Source organism: Halichoerus grypus, chromosome 2 (genome assembly GCF_964656455.1).
Source record: "Halichoerus grypus chromosome 2, mHalGry1.hap1.1, whole genome shotgun sequence".
Taxonomy (NCBI): Eukaryota; Metazoa; Chordata; class Mammalia; order Carnivora; family Phocidae; genus Halichoerus; species Halichoerus grypus.
Window position 1 is genome coordinate 177444336 of NC_135713.1, and position 15895 is coordinate 177460230.

At 48.8% G+C, this 15895-nt stretch overlaps 1 protein-coding gene across 1 annotated transcript; it reads right to left on the minus strand.

The window, feature by feature from the left end:
- Positions 1–310: 310 nt before the first annotated feature.
- Positions 311–7668, minus strand: DYNLL2 (dynein light chain LC8-type 2). Its single transcript, XM_036105809.2, has 3 exons — positions 7381–7668; positions 4376–4514; positions 311–2423 (listed from the first exon to the last, which is right to left on the minus strand). Exons 2-3 carry the CDS (start codon positions 4505–4507, stop codon positions 2286–2288), a joined length of 270 nt encoding a protein of 89 aa, XP_035961702.1. The 5' UTR covers positions 4508–4514; positions 7381–7668; the 3' UTR covers positions 311–2285.
- Between the last annotated feature and the right edge of the window lie 8227 nt (positions 7669–15895).

Below are 15895 nucleotides of genomic sequence, written 5' to 3' on the forward strand. Positions count from 1 at the left end.
AGGGAAGGCAACATGTGCTGTAGCAAAAACCCCAAATGTGGCTCAGCTGGCCATCTCCAACAAGGGACCTAGAAAGCCTTGTGGGTGAGTACTGCTGGCTAATTTTCCCAGTTAAGGGGCCTCAGACTAGACCCTACAAATAAGACCTGATTCAAGCCCATCAGTCTCTCTTTGCCTGATCTTCTCTCTTCAGCCCCTATTCCACTCCACCCTAGATACCCTCTACGCCCACCCATGTATGGCACCACTGTCACCAGGGCAGCCTTTTGGACTCCCCTCCCCCCCCCAAAAAACCCAAACAGCTCAGAAGTGCATCAATCGACCTTTAATGTCCAAAAGAGGCATGGATGCAGAGCATAGGAGATGTGGTGGGGTCTCAGCCCCTGCTCCAGAAATGAGGGAGAGATGAACACAAACCAGACATTTCCAACTGGCCACACAAGTCTGGGAAGGCAGGGGGAAACACAGATTTGGACATTCATAGAAAAATAAAACCTAAAACCAAGCACTCAATCTTGTGCCCACTGAAGGGTTTGATATAGGGAACTCACTCACCATCCCAGTAACCACCCTCCCCTGTCAGCATCAAAAAGAAAGCTCGGCACACACTAAAGGCTTGGGGAGGGGGAATTCTCCTGCCTCCCCACCAGCCCCAAGATGGACTCAGAGGGAAAAAAAAAAAAAAGAAAAGAAAAGAAGAAAGAATGAGCTGGATCCCAACCACCCTCCTCCCACAGTGCCAACCCTACAATGAGAGTTTTAGATGCGATTTACAAGAATCAGCAGCTCAGTCAGCAATGACCCTCCCACCCCCATCCCTGTTTGATCAACAGACAAGATATCCCCCTGCACTCTCCTTGGAATCTCCTCCCACTAGCGGCCCTGCTCATCTCCTGATACCTGGCTTCACCACTGCAAGACTAATCCCCTCCAAAGTTCCTCCAAAGGTCCTTGCAGCCCTTTATCACTTCCATCCCCACCTCCCATAAGGACTGCAACCACCCACAAAGTCACTTTCCGTCTCCACTAAGAACCAGTTCCAGGGCAGATGGCATCATGGCCATCTCCTCATGGGCTATCCTCCCAAAGCCTTCTGGGGAACAGACAGCCATAGGGCAAGCAGTGTCTGGGCCAGATGGCCTGGGGGGGTGGGTTGACAACGGTCTTCACCCCCAAAACAGACACCCCCAAAGGTTTTTAACATAAAGGCCCAATTAGAACTAACCGTGCAGCCTATCTACCCATACACCCTAGAGATTCCACACTGTCCTGCCCCTCCCTCCCCTCTACCCCAAACCAAGACACACACGCACACACACATACACACACATATACACAAAGGAGAATCAAGGGAGACATTGATTTGGTTTGATTGCTAAGACTTAACTAAGGAACTACAGTCACCAGAAATTCCCTTGCCAGCCAACTAACAGGGGCTGCTCTAAGAGAACTTCAGAGGAATGAGAAAACCAAGGGCTAAGCAGGGAGCAGACAGAAGGAGAGAAGAATGAATAGAAGAAAAATCAAGCTTCAAGCTAATCCTACCCCCAACATCCTCCTAGCATGAGCTCTGGCAGGAAGAACAGAAGAAGGTAATCCACAAAGACACAGCCCTTACTTAGAAACTCTTCTGACAAAGACAGCAAGACAAGTCTGCTCCCCACTCCCACACACCACAGACAAACACGTCTCAGGGCCCCTCAAAGAATCCACCCCCCACCCCACCCTCTGCCCCAAGCCGTGGAATCACAGTTCAGTGGAATATTCTCCCTGGTACTAGATCAATCCCCCTAGCCTCCTTCCTATCCCTCTCTCCTTGCCAAGCCTTATGCTGCCCCCAGCAGCCTCCCCGGCCCTAGCAAAGCAGCACCCACCACCAGGAGGAGGTGGCTGCACAGTTTGAGTCCCGCCTCCAGAAACCGACTGGTCTCCCCCTGCCCTCCTAGTCTTACAGGCTTCGTTGAGGGCTTTTTTTTTTTTTTTTAATGTAGGGAGAGAAAGAGAAGAGGGAGGGGTGGGAGAGATTTCCTAGTGCAATACAACCAAAGAAAAGATTTTAAAGTCTTGAAAAATAAACATAAAGCAGCCTTCTTCCCCAGGCAACTAAACAGAAAGAAGTTTGGTTTTGTTTACTGCGACATACACATGAAATCGAGTATACAGTCCATGCAGTAGCACAGCCATTGGAGAGGACATCCTGATGCTGGCCCCGGTGCAAAACAGTCCCAGCAACGCCGCCTGCCTGCCATCGCTGCCGCCGCCACGGACACCTCCACTGCGGCCTCCTAGCCGGACTTGAACAGGAGGATTGCAACTTGACCCAAGTAAAAATAGATGAAGTGCTTTGTCTCGTGTGTAACATAGCTGCCAAAATTTCGGCCCACGATACAATGCCAGGTCGGGTTATATTTCTTGTCAAATTCCTAAAAGAAGAATAAAAGGGAGAGAAGAAAGGTGATTAGGACAGCTGGAAGATGAGAATCGGAATAGGAATCTGACTAGTTTAGTTCTCACCCCCCACCCCACCCCTAGCCCACGGCCTCAGCTCCCCAAACCTCAGGAGCTCAGGTTAAGGCTGGCTAGGACAGTCCTTCCTTCATTAATAATGGAACACCGCAAAGGCTCCGGTATTTCTCTCTAGCACTTTACACCCCGATCATCTCTCCTCCTCCTCCTAGCTACCCTACTCCCTAGTCCATCCTGTGATTCTTTAGCAAAGGAGTCAGGAAAGCCTAGGGCATGAGAGACCACTCCAGTGTCACACAGCATGAGGAAAGCAGAGGAGAGCCTCCCTGACTTGCCACCTGCTGCCTCCCACATTACTAAGCCAGCATTTCCAAATGCCACGAACCCAGACCCTAGAGCCAAACGTCAGGAGTACCAGGAAGCAGTTCTTTGTAAGTCAACATTAAAGGCACTCCTGTGTGCCAGGTACTGTGTGGGCTGTAAGCAGCAGAATAAGGACATCGGCCATGAGATCAAGGCAATTCCCTCGCTTCTCTCAGGGGCACAAGTTCAGCATCAAAGCAACCTAGGAAATCCTTATGACCTAATCAGACAGGCAGTTCCCAGTCACTCCACAGATCCAGCAGGAAACAGATGGCTCAGGAGATGTACCCCGCCATGCAAGAGACCTCCACCATGGACCCAGCAAAGCTTCCAACCCTGGGACTGTCCCCCAGGTTCTTAACTTACAACTTGTTTGGCCTCCTCACTGCCCCCTACACCAAGGGACTCCAAGAGGTATTAGGGAACAGTGGAAAGGGGATGGGTCACCACATCCAGCCCTAATGCAGACTCTGTAACATAGGAGAGCCCTAGTCACTTCCCTGGTTCTCATTTTCCCCATCAGCAAAACAAAGAAGCTAGGCCAGATATAATCTAAGGATTCTCCTGACTCAGAGTCCATGATTCTGGATCCTCCTCCCTGTACAGGACAGATAAGGCATCACTCAGCAAGGAGCCGGCACCCCCAGCTGGTTCTTCACCCACTGGCTCCTTATACAGATAGTCTCTCAGGACTCGAGTTTCCTCTTCTCATCCCACCCTGCCTAAGTAGGAAAGCAGAAGTCTGTAAAACTTAAGGATGCCCTACCACCTCTATGGACCAGAAAACCACTACACTTAGGCATCCCTTTTGGGATACTAGGGCTGAAAACATCAAAGACTGGGATTATGACACTAGTAGACATGGATTCTGACTGGGAATCAGAGGCCCTGGTACCATTTCTCACTTCTAGCTCAGCGGCTTCCTGTGTTAACCATATTCATTCACCCATTCGCTCAGAAATTTTTCAGGGACTAAACCTATTACCCCAATATTGCTCACCCATTTTTAGCAAATTATATATTCAAGCCCACCCTTTTCTTAAGAAGGTGAGGAGAAGGAGATGATATAGTACCTGAGTCCTTTTCAAGAGAAAGAAAACTTCCTATATGATAGGGATTATTATAGGGATACCCCACTTTAAATGATGCAGTTCCTTGAAAAATTTGTATATGATCTTATATTAGCTGTTCAATTATCCTTGATCTATATTTTGAATAGTTCTGAACTGAGCCAGTTACATTTGATCCTAAGCTTCTCTCCCCAATGCCTTGCAGTCACATAATTATCTATAAACACACACACACACACACACACACACACACACAGACACACACATAAGCACACCTCAGCAGAGTTCCTATTAAGAACTCCTAAGGTGAATGCTTTGGCAAGAATCACTCCCTAATTTGTCTGCTTTGCACGCTCGTGGGTTTTGTTTGCATGGACTATACCTGCTTTCCTAAGCCCTCAGTTCAGATCTCCCTGGGGCACAGCTCAAATGCCCATCCCTACCCCTAGCCAATAGCCACAGCATTCTTGGTGCACCTTCTTGATATAGGCAGCAATGTCCTTCTCTATGTTGTACTTCTCCATAGCCTGCGTGGCGCAGTCAACAGCATCCTGTTGCATGTCCTCAGACATGTCTGCGTTCTTGATCACTGCCTTCCGGTCAGACATCGTGACACTGCAGAAGAAGCAGAGAGGTCAAACTGACAACCCCATGCTCTAAGCAATGAACATTAGCAGCTGAGGGTGGGGCCTCAGTGGGGGAACAGAGTACAGAAGGTGATGACAACAGAAAACACAGACATGAGGCATTATTAGAAGAGGGAGGTCCTAAGCTTTTAGCAAAGACCTGGTCCCCAAACCTGAGAAATACAAGGTAGATAAGAAAAAAAGACATAATAAGCCATCAATTTTTATCATTTGTAAAATAAGGTTTTTCCAACTCTAAATTTATCTCTGATATTTTAAATAGCACCAATTGCCAAGATATTACAATATATCACCTACTAGCTGTGTCCTTGGGCAAGTTACCCTTTGTGCTTTCATACCATCATCTTGAAATGGAGACTTCAGGGTTACTGAGGGCAAACCAGGTGGCATTAACACCTGAACACTATAAGCCCTTGATTTAATGACCATTATTGCATCATTGGTAACACAGTGGAAAAAAGATGGACTAGAATCAGTAGGCCTGACTTCTGGTCCTGACTGAACTCTTGCAGTCTTGGACAAGTCACTCAGCCTTACTGCATTCATTACTTCCATTTTAGCAATGAAGATAGCTCTCTATCAGGGGTTGTTGTAAGGATTAAGGTTCTATGAGAACATCTGCAAACAAGGAGCCTACACTGGGGTCTGTTGGCCAGATTCAGCCCACCACCTGTTTCTGTAAAGTTTTACAGAACAGTCAACAATGGCAGAGTTGAGTAGTTGCAAGACAATGCAAGGCCTGTAAAGCCTAAAATATTTACTATCTGGCCTTTCACAGAAAAAGGTTGTCAATGCCCAGCAGTGACAGAGATAACAAAAGGTGAGGAATTATTTTAACAGCCCCGTTTCCTATCCCTGCTATCTAAGCCTTGGCATTCACATCCTACAGCAACCAGAATTCTGGGGTAGACCTTGCATGGTCCGTTCCTGGGATGACAGGAATCCCAAGAAGGCTGGTCAGAACCTGCCTGGCAGTCTATAGCATGTGAGTGCTTTGCGTGAACAGAAGAGACGAGATGCAAAAACCAATCCTCTGTCCTCGACCACAGTCCCATCACACTGATCCCCCATACCCCCCCCAAAAAAGAGGACTCTGTCACCCAGCCCAGTAGACAAAAGATGTCGTCATTCCAGCCCTGTCTGATATTAAGGCTACACAGGAGGCCTCCCTGCTCAGGGAGAGATCCCTGGTATCATTCCAGGCCACCCTGATCTCTGCGTCCACACTAGCCTGTGTGCTGGGTGGACTGAAAGGGAAGCAGAACTCATGATTACTCCTTTAGCCTGCACCAGATGCAAAGGAAGCATACATGCCAGCTGCCAGCCACACAGCCCTTGACCGCACCCAAGGCACCTGAAACTAAACGGCGGGTTCTACTTCAGCAGAGACTGGAAGAGGAAAGGGTTAGCGGACCAGCAAAATCCGACCCCACACCCTTCGAGGAAAAGTCAGAGCTTCAAGGAGTATGTGAGCACCACCAGGTGCTGAGGAAAAGGTCAGGAGAACCCTGTTCAAGGCCTGACTAGCTAGCTACATGACCTTGGGCAAAGCAACATTCTTCATTTTAAAAACCGATGGTTGAAATAAGATAAACGGAGAAACTTCAATGAGTTTGAACAGATATACAACAGCAAAAGAGGAAGAATGTTCTGATTATTACAAGGCTCTTTGTATTTGAAGAAAACTAGTGTCACCTGGTGGCCTATTCCAGGTTACCACTCAGAAGGGGGCACTGTTTACAAACGCAAGGGTGGGGGTGGGGCCTGGTTAGAGGCTGGGAAGTTAAAGCATGAAATTGGCACCGGTTTTCCCAGCAAGCTCACCTGCTCCGCCGCCTCATCCCCAAAGTCCAAAGGAACAACTTTGTCACAGTAACTAAAAGCCACCTTACTCTCTAGTAGCAGAGAGCCTGCGGTTACATAACATCGGTCTTGTGACTACAATGCTACGATTCTTCACCCCTGGCCCCCCAGGCGTCTGAGGGGTGAGGCCTAGCCCCAACCTGCCCTGTCCAAGGTGCCAGTGAGAAGAGGATAAGGAGGTGCCCGGCCTACCCACCTCCCTCCTGGGACAAAAAAGCAAGGAACCTGGGCCTCCGGCAGAAAGATGAGCAGAAGGCCCCAGGCCAGCTCCTCAGTTAAAAGCCAGGGGCTCTCTGGAAAAGCGAAGAGGGCACTCCAGGACAGCTCTCCATCCCCTATGCCCGGTCTTGCGACAGGAAAGGCCAAGTCTCCGAAAGACCTGGACCACCCTCCCCAGCCCCCAACACACACAAATGCTGGTATTCCCTCCCCTGAGATCTCCAAGGGGGCTTATCCCTCCACCATGCCATCCTCCGGAGAGCTGCGGCCCCCAAAGGCCAGCACCTCGGGCATGAGAAAGCATCCTCCCCCCAACCTCCGCCCCGGCCGGTCAGCCGCCCTCCCCCGCCCGGCCTGGAGCAGCGCCGGAGTGACTGGGCGTCCTCGCTGCAGGAAGGACGCCCCAGAGGGTGGCGGCGGCAGGAGGCGCCGCGTCACGCCCGAGCCCTCTCCACCCCCTCTCCCTCGGCCCCGAACACCAGAGGCCTCCACGCAGCGCAGGGAGACTCCCGGGAGTGCGGGGGGGGGGGGCGCGGGGAGGAGGCGGGGAGCCGCACCTCCGCAGCCCGGGGCCTCCGGCCGCGCCCGAGGGTCGCGAGGGCACAGGGTGGCGCAGCCCCGGGAAGGAGGGGCGCCGAGGGCGTCACGCCGAGGCCAGCTCTGCTCCGGGCCTCGGGGCTGGGCCCCGCGCGTGGGGCTGCACGCGACGGGCGCGGGCCGCCGCCCGGGGGACGCCCCCACCGACCGCTCACCTTCACGGAGGCTAGTCCGCGCGGGGCCCCGGGGGAGCAGCGATGGCCTGAGGCAGGGCGCGGGCAGGGGCGGTGTCCCCTTGGCTCCTCCTGCAGCAGCAGCAGCCGCCGCCGCGGTCTCCGGCTCCCGCGGTCCCGGGCCGATCGCTCGCCGCCGCCGTCCGCCCTTCGAGCTTCCCCGGCCGCCCGCGCTCCGCCTCGCGCCCGCCGGCCCGCCCGCCTGCTCCTCGCTGGCGCCTCGCTGCTCCGCTCCGCTCTGCCGCTGAGCACGGCCGACGCGCGGCCCCCCCTGAAATAGCGCCCCGCCCCCGCCCCCCCGCCGCGCGCGCCGCCGTCCGCGCTCCCCATTGGCTGCGCCCGCCCGGCCCCGCACTGCGGGCTTCTCCCCGCGCCGCTCTCGCCCCACATCTTGTTTCCTCCCACAATGCCTCGGGGCGGAGGGAGGGGGAGCGGGGAAGGGTGGGGGGAGGGAGATGGGGCCTAAAGAAGAGAAAGAAGAATGCAGACCCCTCCACCCAGGGCTAGGAGGCAGGCCTAAACAGGAATAAGGAGGCGAGGCTTAGAGAGAGGGAGGGGTGTAAAGACCCCAATGCCAAGAAGAATAAAGGGAGAGAGAGGGATGGAGATTTCAGACCCTGGGAGCAGATGGGGAAGGGGTAGAGATCCTAACCTGAGGAAGAGGAAGGGAAAGGAGGTGAAGTCATCAGCCTCAGAGGAAAAGACAGGACACCCCTTCCCTCCCCCCAGATCTGTAGGAGGGAGAGGAACAGCCAGCTCTACCGAGAGGTAAAGGCATAAACAGCCCCAGGGCTCCCCTTCCCTTATATTCAGGAAAAGTCCCTTCCCCACAGCAGCTCAGCCTTTGTTCCCGAGTCTCAAGGCCACAGGACCTCAACTCCCAGCTGGAGCCCCAGCTGCTGTTTATCATCAAGAGCAATATGGACGCAGACCCTAAGCACAGTTGTGAGAAGGGAGGTTGGTCTTTGGCACGCAGGCTCCTGGGGTAGAGGTGAGAGGAAGCCATTTCTGGTCGGTCAAGACCTGACGGGGAGTGCGTAGAACCCCCGAGAGGAGCGAACCTTAGTCTGGCAGAGCTGTGAGGAAACTTAAAAGTCAGCCCATCCATATTCCTCACCTTCTAGAGGAGAGAACCAAAGCACAGAGCGGGCAGAGCCCTCCCCAGATCACCACAGGTCAGGCCTGGTTCTGGGCTTCTAGGCTGAAAAGTGGTGCTTCTAGGCAGCGGCCTCTCTGGTGGCTGAAGAGGCTCTCTGTGGGAGTGTGTGAACTTTGGGAGAGAGGGCCTGCCCTCCACTCCACCCCACACGCCTCCAGAGAACAGGATAAGTCTGCCTTTATCTTCCCCTCTGTTTCACAAAGGAAGTGTCTACCTAAGGGGGTGGTGAGAATCTTTATAGGGAGCCACGCATTTGGGCCACACAGTGAGGATTAAGAAGCTCCCCTTCCCATCATTTTCCCTTCACTGCCCCAAACTTTGGTCAGGAAGTCGGACTTGCTCTGGCCGTGGTCTGCTCTGGTGTGGAGCATTATAATTTAATATTCATTATGTGTCAGGGGAAACCTGGAAAATCATGCCCTCCCACTTCTGCTTTCCACAGCTCTGTCATCTCCCAGCCTCAGTTGGCATTCCAGAGAAACAGACAAGGCCTGATGTATCCCCTCACACCCAGGGTATTCTGATGTCAGCCTCTGTGTGAATGAATGGGGGGCGGGGCACATGTGGGTGAGAGGGAGGAGATGAAGAAGGATACTTGATCGCCTTAAGGCTTGTGGAGAGCTGATTTCATGGACTACTGGGAAGAGAACTTGTACCCTCTTTCTCCAGTGGTCATTAGCTTCCAGCCCCTTCTATGGCCTGAAGGTCAGAACTGCCATGTATGGTTGTGCAGGTTGTTCACTATACAATGACATTCAGCCTAAAGAGCAAGTGGGGGCTAAAATATAGCCTGCACTTCACTTGCTAAGCTGTGTGCCCTGGTACAGGCCAGTGTTCACCCAAAAGACGCATACTTTTTTTTTCAAGTGTGCATAAAGGTGACTGAACTAGTGGTGGCCCTTCCAAGGCCATACTGCTGGCATATAAATCCTCCCTCTCCCTGGCCCCATTGCCTAGAGTAGCAAATGTTTGGTCATTTCCAGTCCTGGGAGATGGTGGGGTGGAGGTAAGGGCACAGAGAACTTCAACTCACAGGAGTCAGAACGAAGGCTTTGACTTTTAAGAAATGTGGGTGTCAGCGTGTGTGTGAAATATGTGTGAGAAAGACTTAAGGCTCTGGGATGTCAGGAAGACTTGCTAATAATAGTATGGTTTATAGATAATAATTAATATTTATAGAGCCCTCACTCTGTGCCAGGCTCTAGTCTAATTGTTTTCAATGTATTGTTGCATTTAAATCTGGAACAATCGCAGTGAATAAGTATTACTATCTTCCTGTTCAGATGTGGAACCTGCCTCTTAGAGAAGTTCAGTAACTTGCCCAGGATTACCCTGCTTTTGTCAATGCAGGCGTCAGCCCCAGGCTCTCTGTTCCCAGGGCCTATACTCTTAGCCATTCCTCTATCCCACCTCCTAACAGAGAAAGGAAAAAAGTGTAAACCGGGGGGTTGGCTCTCTACCTGAATTATACCAGCATTTTGTAAACTTACCTGATTCTGAAGCCCTTTTTGATCCAAACATTTATTAACCTCTCCAGGAACTACTATTCCACAGGACACAGTTAGGGAAACGTGCTATAGTAATTACGGCTATTTATGAGAAATGCTTACTGTTTAGGGTAATCACTCTGCAACGTAATAACTGTTGTCATTAATATGTCGGCTTAACTTGGCAGACCTTTTTATTTGATGCCACTACACACCCGTGATTGCCCAGTTATCTGTTGCCCAGATGGCAGAACCATGTCTTCAGATTTAAAAATCAGAGGGAACTTTCGTTCTTGTCTTCTCTGCAGGCTCCTTACCCTCCCCCTCCTTCTTTAAACTAAGAGTTCCCCAGGGCACTGTGCTTTGGTGACTGTTCAACTTGAGTAGTTTCATCCACATTCATGGTTTTTTACCATAATCTGAGTCCTGATGGCCCCCCCTAATTCTCAGCGCTCTTTACTGTGGGTGTCCCACAGACTCCTCAGACTCTTCAGGTACGTGCGTATAAAGCCTGGTCATTAGGAGCATTGGCCCTGGAGCCAGAATGCCTGGATTTGAACCTCTTTCCCCCACTCTACCAGCTGTGCAGAACTGGTCAAGCTATTCATCATCTCAAAATTTCATTTTCCTCATGTATAAATCAAGAATAATACCTATTTCATAGTTATGAGAAAATGCATTAAAAACTCTTGGCATGATGCCTGGTCCACAGAAGTGACTAATAAACGTTAGCCATCATCAACATTTCTTTTCCAGACTTGTTTCCCTTCCTTGTATTTCTTACCTCAGTTCATGGCCCCATTATCCACCCAGGGACCAAGTCAAAAACCTGTGAACCCCCTCACCCACCCCATGTCTGTCATCACTCAGCTCTTGACTATTTTTCCAGCCCCCATCCCCTTTCATTGTGAATACCCTGCATGGGGAACTCATCATCTCTTCTAGTTGGTTCCCGGCCTGCAATCCTGGTGGCTCCTCCCCAATCCACACAGAGTGATCTATCTAAAATGCAAATCTCCCAGGCACTTCCCTCTTCTCTGCACAGAAAAAAAAAGACTGCTCTTTCCCATAACTTACCTCCCCCATCTCACCCTCCACATCTCCCCACCCCACCTTCTCTCCCCACACTTCCCATCTCCCTCTTTGTGCTCTAGTAACACCCAGCTACTGCCTGTGGTTTCCCCCACACCCAGATTCCACACCTTTGTTCATGTGGTTCCCTTGCCTGTGTGGTTTGTGGCTTTCTTTGCTGGCTGACTCCTTGGTTTGAGTGTCCTCTCTGAAGCCTGCCTGAATCCCAGGTGTTCATCACTAACCACCTTCTAGTAAACTTGTGAGGCTTAAGTTTGTCTGTACTTCTTGCAGACAGGGATTACATCTTATTTATGTGTGGGCTGTAGAACCTAGCACAGTTCTCGGAACATGGGAAGTTCTCTGTCAGTATTGGTTATCAGGGTAGGACCTGTGGGACTCCCACAGTGGAGAGGTCAGGACTTAGGGGGTCACCAGGGCCCACATGGTGATAAAAACCATGAATGTGGATGAAACTACTGCATGGATGAAAAATATGAATTAGGACACTTCATCCCTTCCTCCACCCAAACAACCGCGTTAGGGTTCTCCTGTCCCTTTCTCTAGAACCAGCAACACCTGCTATTTACACTGGGGCCTTCCTGCCCAGAACAAGTTGCTAGCTAAGGTAAATCATTGTCAGTGCTGGGAACGCCCAGGCCTGACTTGTGAATGGTTTTATACTCCTTATACTACCTGCTGGGTAGTTGGCTGATAATCCTGACCCTTACGGGTAAAGACAATCAAAGGCTCTCCACCCCAGTTCACCGGGTCACCCAGAAGAAAGCATGGCAATGACAAAAGTCATTTCACCAAGCCCTTCAGCTGTTGGCTTGCTTCAAAGACTCCAAAAAGATGGAGAAGGGTGGGAATATACCTGTGTCATATACCCTGACACTTGGTGAATGCAAACCCTGGTGCCAGTCCCCTCTGCCAAGTCCCCAGTGGGGAAAAAAAAAAAAGAAAGGAAGAAAGCAATATGACAAGAACTACTGGAATCTGTCCCAATTCCTCACTGATTTCTTGAGTGGCCTTGCAAAACATACTTTCCTAGGCAAGCATTTACCAAGCCCTAAATATCACTCTTCCTCTTTCCCAAGTGCCCTGAAACCTGGAGGAGCCAGTCAAGGTCAACAATGTGCCTGAGAACTAGTGAGATGAGCACTGGACCGGGAGTCAGAGAAGTCCTGAGCCCAGTTTGGCTCTGGTCAAATCATTTCATTTATCAGAATCTGGATTTCTTCATCTAGAAAATGTAGGACTGGATAATCGATAAGGTCCCTATCAGCCCCCAAATCTATGATTCTCTGATTTCAATACCCCATCACAAATGATACTTGCCCTGTGGGTCAGAGAAATTTCTCTACCTGTAGCCAAGATTAAATACCCTCTTTTCTGATCCTTCTCTCTGATCCACTTAGAATTCAGAGAGCATTTCTCTGCACTCCCATCATCCAACAAAGTTGGGATATCATTCTGTTCAGCTGTGTATTCCTCTCAACTAACAAAGTGCCTTGACATAGTTAAGATTCAATGAATGTTTGAGTTTCAATTAAAATATTAAAGCAAGTGGTCATCAAGAAAGAACCAAAGAGAAGATGTTCCAATGCAAATAGGGGTTTCTAGATCATGACTCCTCCTAATTTAAGAGTCCTCTTCCTTCACTGTCTGCACAATCCTGAGGAACCCTGCCTCTGCCATAGGAGAACCAAGACAATAATATAGAATTTTTCAGTCCTTGTCCAAAAGATCAAGTTAGGGTTCTTGGGTGCAGGAAACATCTGAAGAAAAAAAACAGTATCAGAATAGCTCCCCCTGACTCCAGGGAACAGGAACCATGGAATGGTTTCCTCAGGGCATCCCAGTGGGGCAAATCACTGGCATTTTCCTTGAGTCACCCAACTGTCGATTCAAATTCCCAAAAAAGGGCATCTGACTGGACAGATTGGGTCACAGGTCCACTTTTTTGGCCATGGAAGTGAAGAGCAGCCTGAGAGACCTTCTAAGATCAAGGGGGGAATATCTGACAGAAGGAAAATCCACATGAAGTTACAAGAAGCAAGAGAGTGGGTGCTGGGCAGGCAGAAACACAGATGTCTACTCTTGGAGAGCCTCCAGAGTGGGAGGCGAGATTATTTATGAGGGAGATCCTTGTCCCCACTGTCATAAAAACAAACACTAAGCTCTCTCACCCTCAGTCCCATAGAATGAGGTGGGGAATGGTGAAGGGGGTCCTAATAAATGAGGTCTGTACAACTTGGCCTTCCTCTCTGAGAACAATTTTGAAGAAAAACTTTGCCTTGTTTGACATATTGCAGTATATTCCAGTTGGCAAAAACTTAAAAAAAAAATCTTCTCGCTAGGAAATGGAGGCCCACCTTACATTTCAACATAATAAGTTCTATTTTTACATATATAGCAGCTTTATTGAGATATAGTTCCCATACCATAAAATCCACCTTTCTAAAGTTCACGATTCAGTGGTTTTTAATATTCACAGAGCTGTGCAACCATCACCACTGTCTAAATTTAGAACATTTTCACCACTCCAGAAAGAAACCCTGTATTCATTGGCAGTCACTCCCCCATTTCCCCCTAGTTCCCACTAATCTACTTTCTGTTTCTATAGATCTGCCTATTGTGGACATTTTGTATAAATTGAATCATAAAATATATGGTCTTTTATGACTCTTTTAGTTCAATTAGTGTAATGTTTTCCAATGTCATCCATGTCATTGCATGAATTTGTACTTCATTCCTTTTTATGGCTGGTTAATGTTCCACCGTATAAGCACGCCACATTTTGATTTTCCATTCATCAGTTGATGGACATTTGGGTTGTTTCCACTTTTTAGCTGTTAGAGATAATGCCTTTATAAGCATTCTTGCACAAGTTTTTGTGTGGATATATGCCTCCAATTCTCTTGGATATATACCCAGGTGTGGAATTGCTGGGTTTTGTAATAACTCTATGCTCAACTTTTTGAGGAGCGGTCAGACTATTTTCTAAAACAGCTGTCTCATTTTACATTCCTACCAGCAGCATATGAGGGTTGTGATTTCTCCACATTCTCACCAACACCTGTTATTGTCTTCTATATTGTAGCCATCTAGTGGGATGAAACAATACCCAACTGTAGCTTTCATTTGTGTTTCCTTAGCGGTTAATGACCTTGAGCATCTTTTCATGTAATTGGCAATGTGTATGTTTTCTTTGGAGAAATGTCTGTTCAGATCTTTTCCCCCTTTTTAAATTAGGTTGTCTTTTTTTTTAAGATTGTATTTATTTATTTGTCAGAGAGAATGAGAGAGAGAAGAGAGAGCACAGGCAGGGGGAGCGGCAGGCAGAGGGAGAAGCAGGCTTCCTGCTGAGCAGGGAGCCTGATGTGGGGCTCGATCCCAGGACTCTGGTATCGTGACCTGAGCCAAAGGCAGACGCTTAACTGCCTGAGCCACCCAGGCATCCCAGTTATTTGCCTTTTTATTATTGAGTTGTAAGAGTTCTTTATAGACCCTAGACACTAGACCCTCACCAGAGATATGGCTTACAATTTTTTTCCATTCTGTGGATTGTATTTTCATTTTCTTGATGGTGACCTTTGAGGCCCAAAAGTTTTTAATTTTGATGAAGACCAATTTGTCAAATTTTTTGTCCCTTGTGCTTTTGCTGTCATTCCAAGAAATGTTGCCTAATCCAAGATCACAAAGATTTACTTCTATGTTTTCTTCTAAGAGTTTAACTCTTTCTAAATGAACCTTTTGAGTCAATTTTTCTGTATGGTGTGAGGTAGGGTCTAACTTCATTGTTTTTCTTATGGATAGCCAATTGTCCCACATCTTTAGCTGAAAAGGCTATTCTTTCACCACTAAATTGTCTTGACACCCTTATAAGATCAACTGACCATAAATATGTTTCTTTTTGGACCGCCAGTTCTATTCCATTGATCTGTCTATCCTTATGCCAGTACAACACGAACTGTCTTCATTACTGTAGCTTAATAAGGTATGAAATCTGGAAGTGTGAGTCCTCCAAATTTGCTCTTCTTTTTCAAGATTCTTTGTCTAATCTGGGTCTCTTGCATTTCCATATGACTTTTAGGACCAGCTTCCCAATTTCTGTAAAAAAAAAAAAAAGCTAGCTGTGGGACACCTGGTTGGCTCAGTCAGTTAAGCGTCTGACTTCGGCTCAGGTCATGATCTTGGGGTCCTGGGGTCTCAGCGGGAAGTCTGCTTGCCCTCTCCCTCTGCCCCTCCCCCCACTTGTGTGTGCACTCTGTCTCTCTCAAATAAATAAAATCTTAAGAAAAACAAAAAAACTATGGAACCAGAAAAGACCCTGAATAGCCAAAGTAATGTTGAAAAGAAAATCAAAGCTGGAGGCATCACAATTCTGGACTTCAAGTTGTATTGCAAGGCTGTAATCATCAAGGGAGTATGGTACTGGGGCGCCTGGGTGGCCCAGTCGTTAAGCGTCTGCCTTCGGCTCAGGTCATGATCCCAGGGTCCTGGGATCGAGCCCTGCATCAGGCTCCCTGCTCAGCGGGAAGCCTGCTTCTCCCTCTCCCACTCCCCCTGCTTGTGTTCCCTCTTTCACTATCTTTCTCTGTCAAATAAACAAATAAAATCTTAAAAAAAAAAAAAGATAGTATGGTACTGGCACAAAAACAGACACATAGATCAGTGGAACAGAACAGAGAACCCAGAAATGGACCCTTAACTCTATGGTTAACTAATCTTCAACGAAGCAGGAAAGAATATCCAATGGAGAAAAGACAATCTC

What these genes read in the sequence shown, in the direction of transcription:
- DYNLL2 (XM_036105809.2), bottom strand. Translation starts at nt 4,507, where the DNA reads ATGTCTGACCGGAAGGCAGTGATCAAGAACGCAGACATGTCTGAGGAC. An exon ending in TTGCTGCCTATATCAAGAAG is followed by an intron (nt 2,424 to 4,375) that starts GTGCACCAAGAA and finishes TTCTTCTTTTAG; the next exon opens with GAATTTGACAAGAAATATAA.